General features: G+C 37.9%; 1 protein-coding gene across 5 annotated transcripts in view; it reads left to right on the plus strand.

Moving 5' to 3' along the window:
• Positions 1–20,312, plus strand: part of UBP1 (upstream binding protein 1) — a 51,575-nt gene that overhangs the window by 10,729 nt on the left and 20,534 nt on the right. For all 5 annotated transcript variants that reach the window (XR_005648803.1, XR_005648801.1, XR_005648802.1 and 2 more), the window contains exons 2-4: positions 3,293–3,444; positions 14,759–14,835; positions 19,908–20,013. Coding sequence is in view for 2 of the 5 variants with exons in the window: in XM_039843434.1 (XP_039699368.1) it covers positions 3,293–3,444; positions 14,759–14,835; positions 19,908–20,013 (335 nt within the window). In the remaining 3 variants the exon portion in view is untranslated. The remainder of the gene's footprint in view (positions 1–3,292; positions 3,445–14,758; positions 14,836–19,907; positions 20,014–20,312) is intronic.

A 20,312-nucleotide genomic window follows, 5' to 3' on the forward strand; every position in this document is an offset into this window, starting at 1 on the left:
TGCTTGGTCCTGGGCCACTTGCCGGAGTCATGGCTGTTGCGCCCTGAAGTTCCCTGCACCTGCGGTCTATGTACTTGCCCACCTCTGCCCTTCGCAAGGCCTTTCAATTTCCCGCCAGTGCTTCCCTTTGGAGCAACCTAGCAGACTCCAGCTGGCAAGAAGTCTTGTATGTGTAGTTTTCAGGCTTCTCACTCTCTGTAACAGAGGTAGAAAAGAGCCAAATACCAGCAGACAGAATCTGGAACTGGATATATGCTATCTATTGTTTTTACTGTTGATTTTTGCTCCTAAGTCTTGTTTGTCTTTGTGTGCCTGGTTATTTTTTGGTACTGGCATTTTGAAATTGGAATAATTTGAAGCCTTGAGGCTTTTCATCTGATTGTCAGATTCCTGAGAGCCCTACCTGTCTGGGATATGGGATTACAAAAACGATTACGTATTAAAACTTTCTAATAGTTCAGCCTAGTAGAAATTACAATCTTAAATCATCTGGAGACTTCATTTTCCATGTTAGTAATAATTGACTGATTATTAATACTGCAATTGGTTCATTGATTCAGCAGATATTTGAGCTCCTTTGTGCTAGATGCTGGGGGTCAGTCAGTAAAGAGAAACAAATTTGGAGAGTGGTTGGCTATATAATTAGGGAATACAAACTTAAGTCATGTATACCGTTGGGAAGTGACAAACTTTCTGGATAAATAGAGCAGGAAAAGGGGACTTGGGAGTGCAGATGGGAGGATTGCAGTTGTCAAGTTGTCATTGAGAAGGTGACATTTGAATGAAAAGAGCCACTAGGACATCAGCAGAAGAGTGGAGCCAGTACAAGGATCCTAAAAAAGACCTGGAGGAGGCCGATGGGGCTGGGGTGGTGGGAGAGGGGTGAATGGACAAGGGAAGGAACAGATCGAGTAGGGCCCTGTGAGGACCCTGCTTGAAAGTGAGCCGATAGAGAGTTCAGGGGAATGAAATGATCTGCCTGGACTGAGAAGAATCACTCAGGCTGTGTGTTGATTGGAATACATTATCTTCCTAATTAAGTAAAAAGTTAATTGGGATTTCAGTAGCAAATGATCTTTACATCTTTACATGTTAAGCTTATTCAGGAATCATGTAGCGCCTGTCATGAGCATAGTACTTCCCGGGTAACCCAAGTGAATAACCCAAGTTGCCTTCTAGGATCCAAAGCAAATACAGTTTTATTTACCATATGCGACAGTTTATAAATAGCCATTCTTATGCAATCTTATTTCTTATGTTGAGGACATGTAGTTAATGATCAACTCAGTTAGCATTGGGATCTTAAAATTATTCCCATGTCACTTTTCAGTATAATTAACTAATGCTTTTGAGTCATAGCTCTCTTATTCTTGTTTTCCTTCTTTCTCACCAAGAACGCTTTAAATGCTTTTTTATATGTGATATAAGAATATATATTTTTTTCATCTGTGGAGCCATTTTGACTATTATGGTTGTTTTTCATAAAGACAGCTGCTCTGAGTCTTAAAGTACCATTTGTAAGCCTGTTGAAAAGTTTATATCTGCCCTAAGGTTTTCATATCTGTTCCATTAAGTGGAGAAAACCCACTTACGGTTTGAGAAGAACTGTAGAGGAGGAGGGCTGGGGACCATCAGTTTTACTTGTGTGCTGAGGAGTGTTTTGACAGTTTCCTGAGTATAAATAAAAGAGAAAGAAAATTAATGGTAATTTGGTCTTTGAATAATCAATAATAGAAATGTATGCAAAGAGGAGGAAATGCAAGATTTTCCACTCATTTTATTATTTCCACATTTTGCTTTTAAATTGAATTTAATTAAAATGGGCTAACCAGATATCTTGAGTTAGTCAACAGCTTGGAGAAAACAATGGGAAATAAGACAGGCCTTTGATAATGGTGTCGATATAGTAATTACTTATTTGGATATTTTGTTATTTTTTATTGAGGAATGAACATAGAAAAATTTTCAAGGTATAAACCTACAGCTCAGTGAATTATCTTAAAAACAAATACCCGTCACACATTAATGGTGGGATTGTAAAATGGTACAGCCACTTTGGAAAACAGTTTGGCACTTGCTGAAAAAGTTAAACACTGTTACCATACCTAGGTATATACTCAAGGGAATTACACATGCCTGCACAAAAACACATGCAGGTAATAATAGCAAAAAGTGGAAGCAACCTGAATGTCCATCATCTAATGAATGTATAAGCAGGATGTGGTATATCCATACAATGGAATATCATTCAGCCGTAAAAAGGATGAAGTACTGATAACATGCTACAACATAGGTGAACCTTGAAAACATACTAAGAAAAAGAAGCCAGTTACAAAAGACCACATGGTTCTGTTTGCATTCAGTGTCCAAAATAGGCAAAACTATGGAGACAAAGTAGATCGGTGGTTGCCAGAGCCTGGAGTGTAGGGTAAGGGGATGGGAATAGGGAGTGACTGCTGATGGGTACAAGATTTCTCTTTGAGGTAATGAAAATGTTCTGGAATTAGATAGTGGTGATGACTGTACAACTCGATGAATATACTAAAAACCACTGAATTACGCACTCTAAAAGGGTGAATTTTATGGCTTGTAAATTATATCAGCTGTTTAAAAAAAGACAATCTACATAACCTCCCAGGTTAATGAAAAATATAGACGGTGTCCCAGAAGACCCCCCAATTTCCTTCCCAATCAGTGCCCCAAGTTATTCTTGGGAGAAAAAATACAGTTGTTTCTACTGCTACCGTTTGCTTCTCTGAAGATGCCATTGTTTTAGATTAAACATGAAGCTTTATGCTCTCAGCACTTGCCAGGGCTAGCAGGAAATGTAAAGTCCCATTTTAATCAAATGCTTGCAATTTCATGGTACCAATGTGTCCTACCTTTGGCAGCAGTAATGTTTCCTGCCTTTCAAAACAAGTAACTACACACTCTCGACTTGCTCTTTTTTTCATAGAAACAATACAAAGTTTAAAAATTTTAAAACATTTTTTGATGTAGATTTTTTAAGTATATATATTGTTAGTCTGATCTCTTACTTTATCAGCAGCATGACTTTAATAGCTATTACTTATTTTATCTGCCTAATCATAGCTGCCCTTGTCCTCCCCCACCCACACTAGATATGAACTATTATCTTCTGGGGGAGCCAGATTAGCATTAACACTTCTTTTATTCTGTGTATGATTTCTGATATTAAATTTAAAAGAAACTACCCCTGAATGTTTTTATATGCTTTTAAATATTTTAAACCCAAAGTAAGGTCAATGTTGATTTTTTTTTCACTTTTCAGTGATGTCTTGGCATTACCCATTTTCAAGCAGGAAGATTCCAGCCTTCCATTGGATGACGAAACTAAACACCCGCCCTTTCAGTATGTGATGTGTGCTGCAACATCTCCAGCAGTAAAACTGCATGATGAAACGCTCACTTACTTGAACCAAGGTTAGTATGGCTATTTCATATTTTAAGGAAAGACTTCACAAAAATCCTAAATGGATGTTTTTGCATTATAGCCTAGATTACTGGCAATAATTTCAAATTAGATTCTTTTTTTAAATTTTATAACTTTAGGTAACAAAAATTGTAGGAACTTTACTGTGAGCCAACAAAGTAATAGTTTGTGGAAACTGATTTGCATAAAGAGGATCTGTGGAACAAGAGATTTATTACAGGGTTTTTCAGACAAAATCCACAGGAGGAGCAAGTAGGAAAGGATGTCAGTTATTTTTAGGAACAGTAGTTTCAATATGGAACTTGAGAATTAATCAGAAGTCCAGCTAGCAAGGAACCTGGGTCTCAGGCGTGAAGCAGGTTTGTGCTGAAAATAGACATAAGCTGTACCAAGATGGAGGCTGTGGCTAAAATAAATCATGTCAAATTTTGTTTACCCATATCTTGTTTATACTTCATGAGAATATTATATTTTGGTGATAGAAAAGTGACAGTGGGCAGAATGGAAAATAGAGATGTTGGGTGTAGAATTTACCATTGGGAATTAGAAGGGATTTTTTTCAGGTGTTCTTAGCAGTTTGGGCACAGGCCAATGTGACTTACCAGTGTAAACAAAAGTACTGTTATGCAGGAATTAATTTTTTGGATACTTATACTGAAACTATATGGAATTCTTATTTTTTAAAAAACTTGAACATTCTGTTATAAAAATAGTACTCACTATAGAAAAATTGGGAAATATGTTAAGGGATGAAGCTGAATATTTTGCAGTTGCCTCTCACCAAGATAACTAGTTGACATTTAGGTGTATTTCTTTGTGTGTTTATTATATATATATATAGAAAAAATTGGAATTAACATGTATTCACTTAAGAGTCAATTGTGATTTCTTTTTCATTAACTAGAATCTTTAACTTCTAGAACTACAGATTTTAGACGAGATTAACAGAATAACTTAATTCTAACTTTTTGTATATAAAGTTAGAATCTAGGAAGTTTTACTTCAGGTAATTCTATCTGTGGTACCTATGGCAGTACCCTAACTTTGTTATTCATGTTGATTTAGTATTTGGGTAGACATTCAGTTATTTGAAACTTACGTTTCATATTTGAAAGAACCTTAAGAGTTTATTTGGTGATCTGTTTGAGACACAAAAATACCAGAAGAAAAATGTAAGGGCAAAGATATTCATGGTAGCTTTATTTCCAATGACAAAAAAGGAAGTAACCTGAATTTTTCTTACATGAGGAATTGTTCATTAAGTTCTGTTGTCTGCATACCATGGGATGAATGAGTGTGTGTACACACACACACACACACACACACACACACACACACACACACCTGTTTAAAGGGACATGTTGGATGTTTCTGTCCATTGGCCTGGGGAAAATATGCGTAATTTATCACTATTATTGTTAAGCCAGATAAAGAAAGTTCATATTGATAAAAGTTGCAATCCACCAACTGTAGTGATGATTTATTAGACTTACATTCACTGAGTATTTATTGTGTATGAAGCATTGTACTAAATACTTTACGTCTGTTATTCAATTCCCACAATAACCCCTGGAAAAGTTTTATTAATCCATTTTACAGATTTAAAAGTTGAAGCTTAGAATAGTTGATTAACAAGCTCAGTGTCAATTTGGTCAAACTTAGATTTAAAAAAATTATTGAAGTATATACAGTAGTGTGCATAGGTATTAAGTGTACAACTCAGTGATATTTTTCCTTTGAAACTACTACCTATGTCTAATATTTCCAGCACCCCAGCAGGCTTCCTTGTGTCCCCCTTTCAGGTAATACTCTAGCTTAACTATTACTGATATAATAAATGCAGGTGATTTTCTTGGCGCTTGACTCTGCTCACTGCAGTATTAATGATGAGTGTTTCCTTGGTTGGGGGATTGTGTTAATTTATATCTTAATTTCTCCCAGTCTTTTAAGAAAAACAATGGGTAAGTGAACTGCATACGTAGATGTTTTTAAAAACATATATTTTCGTAATCAGTAAAAATACATTTGAGTAATCATAAAGGAATTCTAGTTTTACATACCTTTTAAAAATGAGACTTTAATACCTTTAATATAATGCTTCCATGAATATCAAATGTACGTATTACAGTGTGTATAGTTCTTACACAGACTTGTCTCCTAGCTTTATCACTTTGACAAAAGGTTCTGAATCCAAGATTTTTTATAAATTCCCTAAAATTGTTTTCAATTTTTTAATAAATGTATATTTTTATAAGGAGAGGCTCCATAGCTCTTTCTAGATTCAGGTAGATTTGGACTTGATCGAGATGTTGCTGAGAATCTTTCACCCCACCTTTTTAAAACTGATAGAACAGACAGACCTGGGTGGTGGGAAGAAGTGATGTTGATGATCCTGACCCTGTGTCTCGTGTGTTTGTCTTTTTTTAAGTCAACAAACTTAAGCTAGATTTTATTTACTAAAGATTAATCTAAGATCACATGAACTTGAAAAACACTTAGGTTAATTTTTATATTTCCAAGAATTTTAGAATGCCCAATTCCAATTTTATGGATGGCCTTTTCTAATTGTGCATGCAGAATTTTAAAAGTATCAAAGGATCCTCATCTTGGCCACTATTCTGCATGAGTGTTAATGAGAGACTGTAGTGGGCCTGGTTGGCCTGGGAGGCACGATTTCCCAGGTTAATTTTGAGATCTGCAGAGTCTGAACAAACTTCTAGGGAAAACCAGCCTTAGACAAGCCAGTGCAGTGACTGTACATATAGGACTGCTTATGAGGCAACCCCACAAAGATTCTTAGTCACCTAAGGCTACCTGAGCATGGGCCAGCGAGAGCTTACCGGACACTGCCAGAATCTTGACATTTTCTAGGACATGGTCCCCTCTCTCTGGGTGAAGCCTTCGCAGTGTGCCTTGCTCTTTGCCCAGGGGCTCCCACCAGTTTCTCTGGAACCGGCTGTGCTACCACACTGGACAACTCCCAGTGCCCAGCCACTGCTCAGCACATTCGGGGATCTGAACAACTGTCCTCACCCCATTGGCCATTTGGATTGGGAAGGCACATTTCAGAGCTACAGAGAGTTCAGTCTCATTTAACCAGGAAAGGTTTTGTTCACTCTCAGTAATCAGTCCAGTAAAAAGCCAAAATTAAAAGCAGCAGCCCATTTTTTTTTTCTTTTCCCTGGATTATCTCAACTCTTATCCACCACGAGAATTTTCTAAGAACAGCTTCAATAAATGTCATGGCCTGCTGCTTAGAACAAGGAAGCCCAGAAAAGACACTCACCCAAGTTCATCCGATGTGAAGCAGGGAGCCAGTGGAGCACATTGGGCCCGCGCTTATACCTGCACCAGGTCCAGGTCTGCAAGTGGTCCTCGGTGGGCTTCTTCAGAATCTTGCCAACTACACCAAGTAAATGTCCATATAAGAACATCCTAACCTGTAGAGAATTTTTATGAGTTTATTGGAGCCAAACTGATGACTAATGCCGGGAGCAAGATCTCAGATGCTCCCCTTGTGTCTTTATTTTTAATGCTATTAACAAAAGAGTTGAAAAGTTGAAAAATTAAAAAATATATATAAAGTAAAAAAGTTGAAGTAAGCTCAGGTTGTTATTTAAGAAAGAAAGTTTCGATAAATGAATGTAGCCTACATGTACAGTGGTTTTTAAAGCCTGTGGTCGTGTACAGTAATGTCCTTCACGTCACTCACCACCCACTCACTGACTCACCCAGAGCAGCTTCCAGTCCTGCAAGCTCTATTCATGGTAAGTGCTCTATACAGGTACCATTTTTTATCTTTTATACTATAATTTTACTGTGCTTCTTCTATGTTTAGATATACAAATACTTACTATTATCTGATGTTTGTCCGACGAATTGCTTAACTATACATTTCTCAGAACATATCCCCCTCACTAAGCAACACACTACTGTATTTGGAAATAATGGCGACAATTAATGAAAGCACAATTATCCCCGTTTTGTGATTATATTAAAGCTTTAGAGAGATTAATTTTTCCTAATTATTTAGATTATTGACCATGCTTTTTATAAAGACTTAAACTCAGGTTTTTCTGATTCCAGATTTCATTTTCTTAACCAGTAAGTCTCTATACTAGAATATTTCCAGTGTTTTCTAGGTTTTAGTTAATTGTTACATTTTAAATTTCGCAGTTCAAACAGATGATTTATATGCATGATTCAAAATTCAAAAGGTATGAAAGGGTATAGAATTAAGTCTTCTTCCCCTATCTCCCAGTTTTCAAGTCTGCTCATCTCAGAAGATTCTAATCATGGTTTATGACAGTCTTGTAGAACAAAAATATTGCATAATTACTATTTTTATTGAATTTATCCTAGTAAGCTCATTCGTTCATGTAATGAGTGAATTCTATGCTCAGGTGTGCTTGTGGTGAATATAAGGGTCTTGTCACTAAAGGATGAAATTTAAAAGAACTTCCATCTCAAGTGATACCTGGGAGAAGCTGTCATACTTAGTTGACAATGAAGTAGAAGTGCCCAGGATATATACATCTCTGCTGCATATTGCATATGCACATTATTCAGACACCTTTTGGTTTCTTTTAATTGACCAGTGATTTAATTATGTCTTTTCTGCATATAGAGGTGTTGAGAGGTAGAGAGGGCAGCAGTGAGTGGTTATCAGCAATCTCTGGAGCCAAGCTGCCTGTGTTTGGATCTTATTCTGCCATTTGCTAGTCCAGGCAAGTTTCTTAATTTAATACCCCAACATAATAAGGTAGTTGAGAATTAAATTGAGTAATATATGTAATGTGCTTATAAGCTGGCCCAGCACAACATGAGCCCTTGCTGCTGTTATTAATGTTCATAACTAAGTAATGATTTTTGATTGTACTGGAAGACCAAGTACTTTGACATTGGTTGATGCATTAGTTTCCTGTTGCAGCTAGATGAGCAATTTACAGATGGTAAGAACTAAACCCTGGGGCTAGATACCTGTGTAATGACTCGGGAAGTTTGCCAGGTTTGTTGGGAAGTATGACTATAATCTTTTAAATAAACCTGTAGCTGTCAGTTTTGAACTGTAGAAATAGCATGTTTACACTGCTTAGCAACTGGTAGGCAGAATAGTGGTTCCCCAAAGATGTCCATGTCCTAAACCCCAGAACCTGTGAATATTTTACCTTATGTAGCAAAAAGAACTTCACAGGTGCGATTAGATTAAGGATGCTGTGCTGGAGAGATTATCCCGGGTTATCCAGGTGAATACAGTGAAATCACAAGGTTCTATAAAAGTGAAAGGAAGGCAGGAGTCGGGTCAGAGATTTGAAGATGCTGTGTGTAGCTGGCTTTGAAGATGGAGGAAGGGGCCATGAGCCAAGAGATGTAGGCTGCCTCAAGAGTTAGAAAAAAGTAAGGAAATAGATTCTCCCCTGGAGCCTCTAGAAGGAACACAGCCCTTTTTTTCTTAGCCCAGTAAGACCCATTTTGGACTTCTTAACTCTAGAACTGTATAATTTATATAGTTTCAAGCCACTGAGTTTGTTATAGCAGTAATAGGAGACTAACACATCAGCCAAGGCAAACGTGTATTAGGTGAATGATCTCCAAAGTGATGCGAGATGAGCCACTGTTACGTGTATCACAGCTGTCTCCATAGTGTGGCCATCATTCAAGATTTTAACCAGACGCTCTGCATCCTACAGTACGCTTCTAGCTTATCTCTGAAGGCCCTGTCAAAGCTGGGTCTTGAAATTGGCATCTAATGAAGCCCTTGCATGCATGTGTGTATGTTTGTGTAAAATGTGTGTGTATATATATTCCAATATAGACTGTACACACATGTAATGAATATACGTGAATTTAAGTGTTATTTGTGGAGCATGTATATGTAATGGAATGAGAGTTGTAGACGGTTGCAAGATTGACAGCAGCAGTCTCCAACCCTTTTGGTACCAGGGACCGGTGCTCCTGTGAGAATCTAATGCCTGATGATCTGAAGTGGAGCTGAGCTGGTGATGCTAGCGCTGGGGAGCGGCTGCAAAGACAGATGAGACTTGCTCACCTGCTGCTCACTCTTACGGCCCAGTTCCTAACAGGCCACAGACTGGTGCTGGTCTGTAGCCTAGTGTTGGGGAACCCTGATATACAGTCCTGTCAAACAAGTGAATGACTAATGAATTTTGGTTACTTATAAAGGAATCAATACAGTTTACTTTAAACAGCTTTTGATTACTTAGTTTTTAATTTTAACATCGACAATTAAATAATTGGGGGGAAAAAAAAGAACTTTCGAAATCTTATTACCTGGATATCGTGTAGTGGCTTATTGCAAATGTATAATCAGCCATTCCAAACCAGGCAATTTGTCTCTTGGGAAGATTGTTTATCATAATATATCCTACAATATTTGTTCAGCTACTGAGAAAAGATGGTTACTTCTTACCATTTTACTCAGCTTTTTGAGTATAAAATTATTCCCAGGAGAAGCTCCTGAAGGCTTTGTGTTGCAAATATTAGTGACTGACTGGATATTTGTGGCTTTACATAAAACATTGCTTCTCCAGCTTCAGCATGCATTGAGATTGACCCACCTAGAAGGCTTATCAAAAATAATTGATGGACCTCATATAGAGTTTCTGATTCAGTAGGTCTAGAGTGGGGCTGGAGAATTTTCATTTCTGACAAATTTCCAGGTGATGCTGATGCTACTAGTCTGGGGACCCGTGCTAATTTTTTATTACTTTGACTATTCAGGCAAATATGTAAGCTTCCCCTCACCGTAACCTTTTATAGATGGGTTTTTCTCAGAGGAGGGTTGGCACCGTTTTTTGGCCATAGATTGGTTAATGCCAGTAGCTTCCTCTTAAAGGAGTTTCCAAATTGCTCACCTTCTGCCTTTTGGGCAGTTCTTGCTCAAGAATATCTGCCATTGTGTAATTGTGTAACATTGTGTAGTCTTAACTTCATCAGTCAGGTAGAAATTGGAACAAGTTTGCCAAATTGTATTGATGCCTTAGAGTGTCAGTTTTAGTACTATTTTGAACAACAGAAGTACAGAGTTTAAAAACCGATTTTGTATTTCCCTGGTTACACTTGAGCAGCTGTCCTCTACTCTTAGGTAACAAGAAGAGTCAAGTCTCTGACTTCGTGGAGTGAAAAACTGTAGTCCCAACATGGAACCACAAGAGGGTGACGTGAACACAGCTGACTCTCACTTTGAGCAAGGATTTAGCTGGAGGCTGGCCTTTCTTTTATAGCTCTAGCTGAGTCTTTGGTGCTTTCACACTCATAATGAGTGAGACTTCTGATCTCAACCCCTGGATTTATTCCAGATTGGCTCATTGCTGCTGTTGACTCAGAAATACCTGCTCATTTGGAAGCCATATTCTACTTGGAGAATCCTCTAATAACCAATATTAGCTACTTTGCAAATGAGTTTTAGGCTCTAGGAAATAGCACGCCTGTTGGATTTTAAAAAATACAGTCATGTGTCACTTAATGAAGGGGATATATTCTGAGAAATGCATTGTTAGGTGATTTTATTGTCGTGCAAACACCACAGAGTGCACTTACACAAACCTGGTTGGTTTAGCTTACAACACACCCAGGCTATATGGCATAGCCTATTGCTCTGGGCTACAAACCAGTACAGCATGTTACTGTACTGAATACTGTAGGTAGCTGTAACACAGTGGTAAGTATTTGTGTATCTAAGCTTAGAAGAGGCACAGATTTAAAATGGTACACTTGTATAGGGCACTTAACCACGAATGGGGCTTGTAGGACTAGAAAAGTTGCTCTGGGTGAGTTAGTGAGTGGTAAGTGAACATGAAGGTCTAGGACATTACTGTAATGCATTGTGCTAGGACATTGTGATGGCTACAGCGCCACTAGGTGATAAGAATTTTTCAGCTCCAGTATAATCTTATGAGACCACCATTATATATGTGATTTGTCATTGATGAAATGTCATCACGTGGCACATGACTGTCACTTGTTAATTTCATTTTACACCATAGATTTCCTGGAGGTTAGCTTTGGTTCTTGTTTTAAAGTTCTATATTAGGGCCTTAGAAATACATGCTTTCAACTTAGCCAAGTCAGGGCTGCCACATCTTGGGCTCCATCTTATCTGGAGTCCATTTGGGGATGCTAGACCTACAATCTGTATTTGAAGATGGGTGGGGACATGAACTCACAACAGTTTTATTTTTCAACTCTGTCAGTGCTTTTGCATTTCTAAGCCAAAAAAGGATTTAAAAAATCAAAACATAAAAGGTAAATTCAGAAGATAAAGCTAAAAATAGGACTAGTAACTCAGAATATTGCTATTTATGTGAACTTTGTACTTCATTAATAGTGGAACCTTTTTTATTTTTCAGTTAGAACCTAGACTGATATTTCAGGAAGCTATGTTATTAAAATAATTATGGAAGGGGATCAGATAGAAGGAGAAATTAAACCAATAAAAATCTTGCACTTCACTTAGTGTGTATTACCATTGAAGAAAATTGTTGGTGGAGAGGAATTTCTAAATTAGTTGAGGACATGTATAGTTTCCAACAGGGAAACCAGTTGAAGCTTAAGTATTACAGAACCTTAAAAAAAAAACAACAAAAACTTGCTTTTAGAATAAACTACAGTGCTGTAATACAGGAGCAATAAATCTTGAGATCTGTTTGTGGAAACATATTGAACTTTATATTGAGCATAGATGTATGCTCGTTAGGTTGACTAGGAAAAATAATACAAAAGATAGGACCATTGAGATTTCTTCCTTAATTTTACTTTTTTAGTCCTGGGTATTTTGAGGATCACAAGATAATCTTGACGAGACAAATTTTCTCTCCCTCCTTGGCAGCCAAATGATAGGTCTTCCAGGAAACTGTGCACTTTGTACATCTCCCATCTTACTGGCTGCTTTTTGGGGGTTATTCTCTTTATCCCAGAGAAGTTCCTTCGCCCTCTCTTTTTCTCCACTCCTTTGATGATCCTGTCTTTAAGTAGCTATAACTAACAACTGTAGCCTGAAAATCTCCTATTAATATCTCCAACAAGGATCTCTTCCTCTTAGTGCCATATTTGTAAATCAACTTGATTACTGATTGAATGTCTAAAGAGTACCTCAGACTTAATGTATTCAGTTGCATTCTTGATTTTTTTTCCCCCCAAGTCTACTCCTGCAATGTACCCCATGTCAACAGATTCCTTGGCCAAAAACCCGGAGTAATCCTCAACTCTTCTTTCACACTTTACATCTGATACACCAGGCAGAGCTTAGGCTCTGCCTTCAGCATCTCTCCAGAGAGCACCTGCCACTCTCATTTCCTCTCCTGTTGTCAGTATGTGAGTGTGATTGTTTCCCTCCAGCCTTGACCAACTAGAGATTCATGCTAACCTGACGGCAAAAAGTGATTTCAGTGTGGTTTTAATTTGCATTTCTCTAATGGAGGTTGAATGTCTTTTAATATGTTTAAGAACTGTTGGCATTTCCTTCTTTCGTTAACCACAGGTTCATGTCATTCGCCCATTTTTTTTTTTCTTCTAGGGATGCTGGACATTTGTTAGTGATTTTGTAGGAGTTCTCTATGTTTCAGGGAGATTAGCCCTTTGTGTGTAATATGAGTTGCAGATATTCCCCTTGCATTTTTTTCTGTTTGTCTTGACTAATCAGAATCCTTGATTTGAAGGATACAGTATTTAACTTAACAGGTGCAGCCAGATTGCCTTTCAGAAAGACTTTATTAGTTTTTATCCCCCTACATTTTATGTTCTTATTTTCTCTTCCATTCTTGCCCACTTGATTTTTAATTCAAAATTTTTTGATCTGATAATTAGCACAAATGTTTTATTTTAATGTCCTTAATTTTTACGAGATCGGGTGTTGTTTTAAATGTATAATGGCATGTTTTTCAGTGATACCTATTCATATGCTTTATTTTAAAAATTATTTTTTACTCTTCTTTCTGACTTCAGATCCATCGTTAAGTATGCTGCAAATTTAACTTTTTAAAAATGTCTCTTGCCATGAAAGTACTTTTCAGTTTTAATCTCTCTCAATCTGTCGAATGAATTTAAGGATTGTCCTTAGTAACATACTATATATAGTTGTTTTCCTTCACCAGCCTTGGAGTGGTTTGGTTATATTTTGATGACCTTTTGTTATATTTGACCCTATGATTTAGTACCCTTTGTATATTTTTTATAAGCCTCACTGGAGTGTGGATAACATATTGGTAGTTATATCATAAAGAGCTTCAACTTTATATGGTGCTAGAAGCACCGTCTAATTCCTACTGATTTTCTGTATCTCAAACCATACTGTCCTTTTTATTATTTAATAACAGGTGATCCAGAATTATTTTTGTGGGTTTGAAAGTATGTTATTGGCTATACTTGCCCCAGGCCGCCTACCTCTGACTTATATGAAAGATAAATAAACTCCTTTTATGTTTTTAGAAAAAAAAATATTAACTTTTGGCAGCAGCTTATTTTCCTAATTAGATAGATTGGTGTGTGAATATCTATTTGTATTTTCTTATGGACACTAAGTGAACAGTGAGAAAAATGTGAGTTGAGTTTATTGTACACAGGATTAAAATTTGACCTCGGCTCACACAAAAACCTGTACATAGATGTCCATAGTGTCATTTTTCATAATAGCCGAGAAGTGGAAACAACCCAGGTGTCCATTAACTGATGAATGGATAAACAAAATTTGGTATGTTCTTGCAATAGCATAATATTTGGCCATAAAAAAGGAATGAAGGACTAATACATGCTACAACGTGCACGAACCTTGAAAACATTATGTTTAGTTTTTATAGGCCACATGTGCAATTCCATTTATATCAAGTGTCCAAAGTAGACAGATCCCTAGAGACAGAAAGGTTGATTACTGGTTGCAGGGGACTTGGGGGATGGGAGTGATAAGTAGTGACTACTAGTGGGTATGAGTTTTTTTGGGAAGTGATGCAAATGTCCTAAAATTGGTAGCAGTGATGGTTGCACAACTTTGAATATATCAGTAAAACTGTTATTTAAAATTGGTCTCAATGCATGTATGCAGTAGATGAATTTAATATAAGAGAATAACAGGTGAGAATGAAAATAAATCGCCAAAGAAACTCTTCAGTCTTCTGTAATAGTGTAAGAAGGAAAGGATTGTGTGATTTGCAGGAAAGAAAGGTGAACCTGAATTTGCTTTTCTAGCAAATTAACATTGGGTAATTGTATGTTTTGAGAGACAGTTAAATTTTTATGTTAAACAGAGTGATTGATTATGGATTGTTTTTGATACACAATTTCTTTAAATAGGTCAGTCTTATGAAATTCGGATGCTGGATAATCGGAAAATGGGAGATATGCCTGAGATCACTGGAAAATTGGTAAAGGTAAGTTCAGTCCCTTTAAATTCCTAAGAGATAATGCCGTGATTTTTAAAAGCAGTTTTGCTGCAAGAGTTTTTATTAAAAATTTATTTAATTTCACTTTAAAAAGTAATGGCTATATTAAAACTCCTAACCTTTTAAGCTGCATTTTGTTAACTCATCTGTAAAATAGAAATTATAGCAGTTGCTAAGTAAAGTAAATGTGAAAGCTCTTTGAGAAGGTACCACAGAAAAATTAGTTGCAGCTGTGGAGGGGATAGCCCTACTGTCAACTGTGAAACTTTTATTCTTTTGAAGTAATAATGGGGAAAATATGGTAAAATGAAACTTTAAAAGGTCGTATTATTTCATCTCAAAATTTCTCAAGTAAAATTGGAAATCTCTGCACTGCTGTGTCTAAATGGAGAAGTCAGTCATCCCAGGTTCGGGAGGTGTCAGTGTTGGCTGGCCAACCCGTTGCTTTTAGGATATATCTTCAGAACCGTCTCGCCCCTTCAGTGTCATGCAAGGATGGTCCTTCTACCCTCTACCCATCATACATTCCAGTTTATTATAAATTCCATAGCATTAAGGGCAAGGTTTATGGAAGAACCTTAATTAGGAAAAGGCAAAACTTCATTGTGGCTAAGTATTATTAGCAAAGGAGAAGCAGACATGAGTTCTCTTGATCCTTCCCTCTTCCCCAGAGAGGCATGTCAGGGCCCAGGTGGTGCTGGGCCCTCCGTATGGAGAGGCATTCTATTGGAAATACTCTCCCCTCTGTGGATCTGACTTTTTGGAGGGTGAGCATGTGAAAGGCAGCTTTCTTAGGAGAATGGATACTAATACTAGTGCTAGAGAATTTGGCGTATCTGGGAAAACCAACTGCCCAGACCTGAAAGTACCTCTTCCACGTTAGGGGCAGGAAGCCCTCAATCCTGTGGGAGGTTGAGGGAAAAGATTTAACAGCTTTATAAACCCCATTCTAGGAGGTGAGGCTGATATATACAGTGAAGAATATGAGAGAGGGACAACAGTTAAGACATTGTGGGATATAAAACTTCAGTGAAAAGAGAAAAAGTCGTTATTTGGAAGTTCTGAATGAAAGGAGACACCTAGAGAAGCAGCAACAAAGGGGCCCCAACAATCATCCAGAAACAGAACACGCAGAAGGAGCATCACTGACTACACTCAGCACGCTCGCGTAGTTCCCAGGCACCTCTGATAACCCAGCGTTTGATCCCCAAGTCCTCCACAACAGGAGAGTCAGAGATCATGGGCTCCAGAAATTAAACACTAAGTGGTTGCAGAATATTTTAGGGATCCTCTAGCTGAAAAAGGATGTGATTTTTAAGAAATCCACCCTGTAGTTTTTGGCAGTAGCAGACTGTAGCTCTGGATCCCAGGCAAGCTCTCTAGACATGACTGGGTGTATTCCCGCACACCCACCAAAAAACAGACGTGTGGCAGGTGAAACTGATGTAAGATCTTTTCAGAATTAACCCTTTCCAATCTGCCAGCTAACTGGGGACACTGATGCTTTCAAAATGGTGCCTCTGTCTAGGTAAAATACGCTGGTGTAACGCCAGCAGAACGCCCACTCTGCACTTAGAGCTGCACGGTCCCTCCACTGTTACCAATCTACCTCATAAGGAAGTCGTTTTTGCCTTAATTACTTAACTTGCATTAATTCTGTGTATTACAAGTTTTTACATGTTTTAATTTGGAATGAAATCCAAGGAAGTTGAGCTTAAAGCAGTCATCGACTTAACTGTGCCATTCCAAGTTAATCTGACAAGTATACTTACTAGCTTGCCAAAAATATTTTAAACGTTAAGTCTCTCCTATCAGACTGGTTATTTCTAAATCTTACCACCTATTCAGGGATCTTTCCCAAGGAAGCCAACTTGTCTTCACTGATAAAGGACAAACTACTTCAGAATCTTCAATGCTTTGATGGAAACTTAATTTTGGCATTGATCTAGATGTCAAAGTTTGTTATATTTTCCTCAGAACATTGAATAATCATGAATGAAGAACTCAGTTAAAATTACCATTTAAAAAATGAGTTAAAATAATGAATTAATAATTCTATCGTCCAGCAAAAAATAAAAAATGAAGAAAGCACAGGAGGGAATACATGAAACAAGACTGGCAAATTGCTGATAACAATTGCAGCTGGTAGAACTTATTACGAGAACACATTATATAAGTGCATTTAGCATATGCCACCCACATGATAAGTACACGTGGATTCATCAGACCGTTCTCCCTACTTCTGGGCATGTTTTAATTTTACAATAAGAACTTAAAAAAAAAGTGTTCTAACATTTCTGAATCCAGTTTTAAGGACCTCAATACAGGGCCCATCAAGTTCTATTTCATTTTATAGAAGAATCTATGATGAAAACAACTTTTCAACCCTTCTTACATGGATTTAAAAAAAAACCCAGCTCATCAGAGTTATCAAATGTAATGTTCATGACAACAGAATTCGATCACTTCTTCTCTTAAAAAATATACGCTAGGTTGAATTTTAACCAGGTGTGGTACAACTGGCAGATCTGTTCAAAGGTGAGCTGGGTGCCCAGTGGCTTATCTCACAACAACCCAGCTGGGACCACAGCATGCTGAGAATGTCTTCACATTTCTAAGTTTCTCAGGTACTGGAAAATGAGAGCTGTTAGTTATTAGCCATAGCTATTTATCATTAGAGTCCAGCGAATCCAAATAGGGCTTTGTCACTGACAACGATGCTGATGGCTTTCCAAAATGGTGAATCCAATCGGTGTTTGCTACGTCAGGTGAGAATGCCAATAGGAGAGAATAAAAAAAAAAAAGACCATTTAACTCACCCTCTAGGGAAATGACCAAACCCACTAATTGAACACAAACATGACAGTCTCAAAGTGCAGATGGCAAATGGAAGAATGGGTAAATAACCTCTCTCCTCCTTTTCCAAGTAAGTTGGGAATCTCTAGAGTCAGAAAGAGAAATCTGGGAGTCCACTCCAGGTTGGCAAGACAATGATCTAGTGGGGACCAGTAATTAAGGCAAAAATGACTTCCTTATGAGGTAGATTGGTAACAGTGGAGGGACCGTGCAGCTCTAAGTGTAGAGTGGGCGTTCTGCTGGCGTTACACCAGCGTATTTTACCTAGACAGAGGCACCATTTTGAAAGCATCAGTGTCCCCAGTTAGCTGGCAGATTGGAAAGGGTTAATTCTGAAAAGATCTTACATCAGTTTCACCTGCCACACGTCTGTTTTTTGGTGGGTGTGCGGGAATACACCCAGTCATGTCTAGAGAGCTTGCCTGGGATCCAGAGCTACAGTCTGCTACTGCCAAAAACTACAGGGTGGATTTCTTAAAAATCACATCCTTTTTCAGCTAGAGGATCCCTAAAATATTCTGCAACCACTTAGTGTTTAATTTCTGGAGCCCATGATCTCTGACTCTCCTGTTGTGGAGGACTTGGGGATCAAACGCTGGGTTATCAGAGGTGCCTGAGAACTACGCGAGCGTGCTGAGTGTAGTCAGTGATGCTCCTTCTGCGTGTTCTGTTTCTGGATGATTGTTGGGGCCCCTTTGTTGCTGCTTCTCTAGGTGTCTCCTTTCATTCAGAACTTCCAAATAACGACTTTTTCTCTTTTCACTGAAGTTTTATATCCCACAATGTCTTAACTGTTGTCCCTCTCTCATATTCTTCACTGTATATATCAGCCTCACCTCCTAGAATGGGGTTTATAAAGCTGTTAAATCTAATATCGATATTCTCATTCGATTTTCATCTGAATATCTAGATTTAACCTGGTTCTTACTAACTATGGAATAATCAAAATCATGCCATTTTTCTGTGCTACACTTTCTTCTGAGAGATCAGCCTGCTGATGAATGTGAACCTGGGGTCACCAGCAGCCCGCACACTCTCAGTGTGAGGGCTTCGCTGCCAGCTGGCAGTGGTGGCAGGCATGTCCTGGTGGACTTCCTGGGCAGGCCCTGCAGACGTAGGTGCAGGTGGGGGGATGGACGTGGATTGGGACGGCGACCGAGCCTTTCTAGACTTCTCCCACATTGGTCCTGACACTGACTTGCTGCTTTTTTAACTGCCTCAAATTAAAATATGTTGCTTTTAAATGATTCCCTTAAAAACGTTTCTCAGCTATGTTTTGGCTATTACTTGGGTTGTGGGGAAGGCAGGAACACTAAACTAGTAATTATATGTATTGCTAGCAAATTATTTACCTAATTCAGACCAGCAGAGTCTACTGGAAATATTATTCTATCATAGTCTGAGAAACAGTTATTTATAAATGTGTCAGAAACACGAGTTAGTACAAATCTGGTATCTGACTGCATTGTGATGACCTGTTGATTTTGTTCCTGGAATGAAACAATGGCTGGCTCCCCGGGCCTGTGGGAGGTGAAGGCAGGATGGTCGGTGGAGAACAGACTTGGCCTAGTGTTAGCAGAGCTGAGTTAAAGCCTTCCCTCAGGAACTCGAGTGTTTAGATAAAGTGGAACTTGGTGGTTTTCTTTTTCTTACCTCAGATAACCTCACTTTCAGGTTAGTTAAGAGGGAATTTTGCATGTAAGTTCTCTTTGGGTGGGCTGGGTGGTGGGGGGCAGATCTCCCCCTGCCCCCATCTTTTTTAAGAAACTCAGTTATTACCTATTATTTTAAATTAACAGTTTTATCATTATGCCTGAGTTTCTCGGTCTCTGTTTATACCACCTTTTCATTTTAGTAATTCTTGTGTGCATCTGATATTTTCTTCATAGAAATGTAATTCTTGCTCATGAATTTTATGGGCATCTACCTTAATTTTTGAATTGCACTATCAAATTTTTAAATAAAAATTAAACCTAATTAACCATTATATTTGGGCTTTTTATTTCTGAGTTATAATTCTTTGAACCTAATAAGTATACCCATAATCTAGGTATACAAGAGCAAAACAGTTAACTTATAAAATGTTTGAAAGTAGAATTTGTTTTTGTATGCTCTTCTATTATAGAAACGCATAAGAAGTGAACACGCTTCTGCATTTTAGGTGGAACAGTTTAAAAGTGCTCATTTCCCCATTTATTCCATAGAGCATCATAAGAGTTGTGTTCCATGATAGACGGCTACAATATACAGAGCATCAGCAACTTGAAGGTTGGAAATGGAATCGCCCAGGAGACAGACTTCTCGATTTAGGTACAAGTGACTGTCAGGAGGCCATTCAGAGAGAGATGAAAGCTGTCTGTACCTGTATTGGTACCACATGTAATGATGTGGAGAGAGTTTAGGTGTGGGTGGATCCTGTGCACCTTGTTTTATATTTTAAAATGTTGACCCTTGAACAAGCCCGGGTTTAGGGGTGTCAACCCCCATGCAGTCAAAAATTTTCATATAATCTGATTCCCCCAAAACTTTACTAATAGCCTACCCAAATAAACTATTAACACATATTTTTATATGTTATATGTGTTATATACTGTCTTGTTACGATAAGG

Source organism: Pteropus medius, unplaced genomic scaffold (assembly GCF_902729225.1).
Source record: "Pteropus medius unplaced genomic scaffold, Ma_sr-lr_union100, whole genome shotgun sequence".
Classification (NCBI taxonomy): domain Eukaryota; kingdom Metazoa; phylum Chordata; class Mammalia; order Chiroptera; family Pteropodidae; genus Pteropus; species Pteropus medius.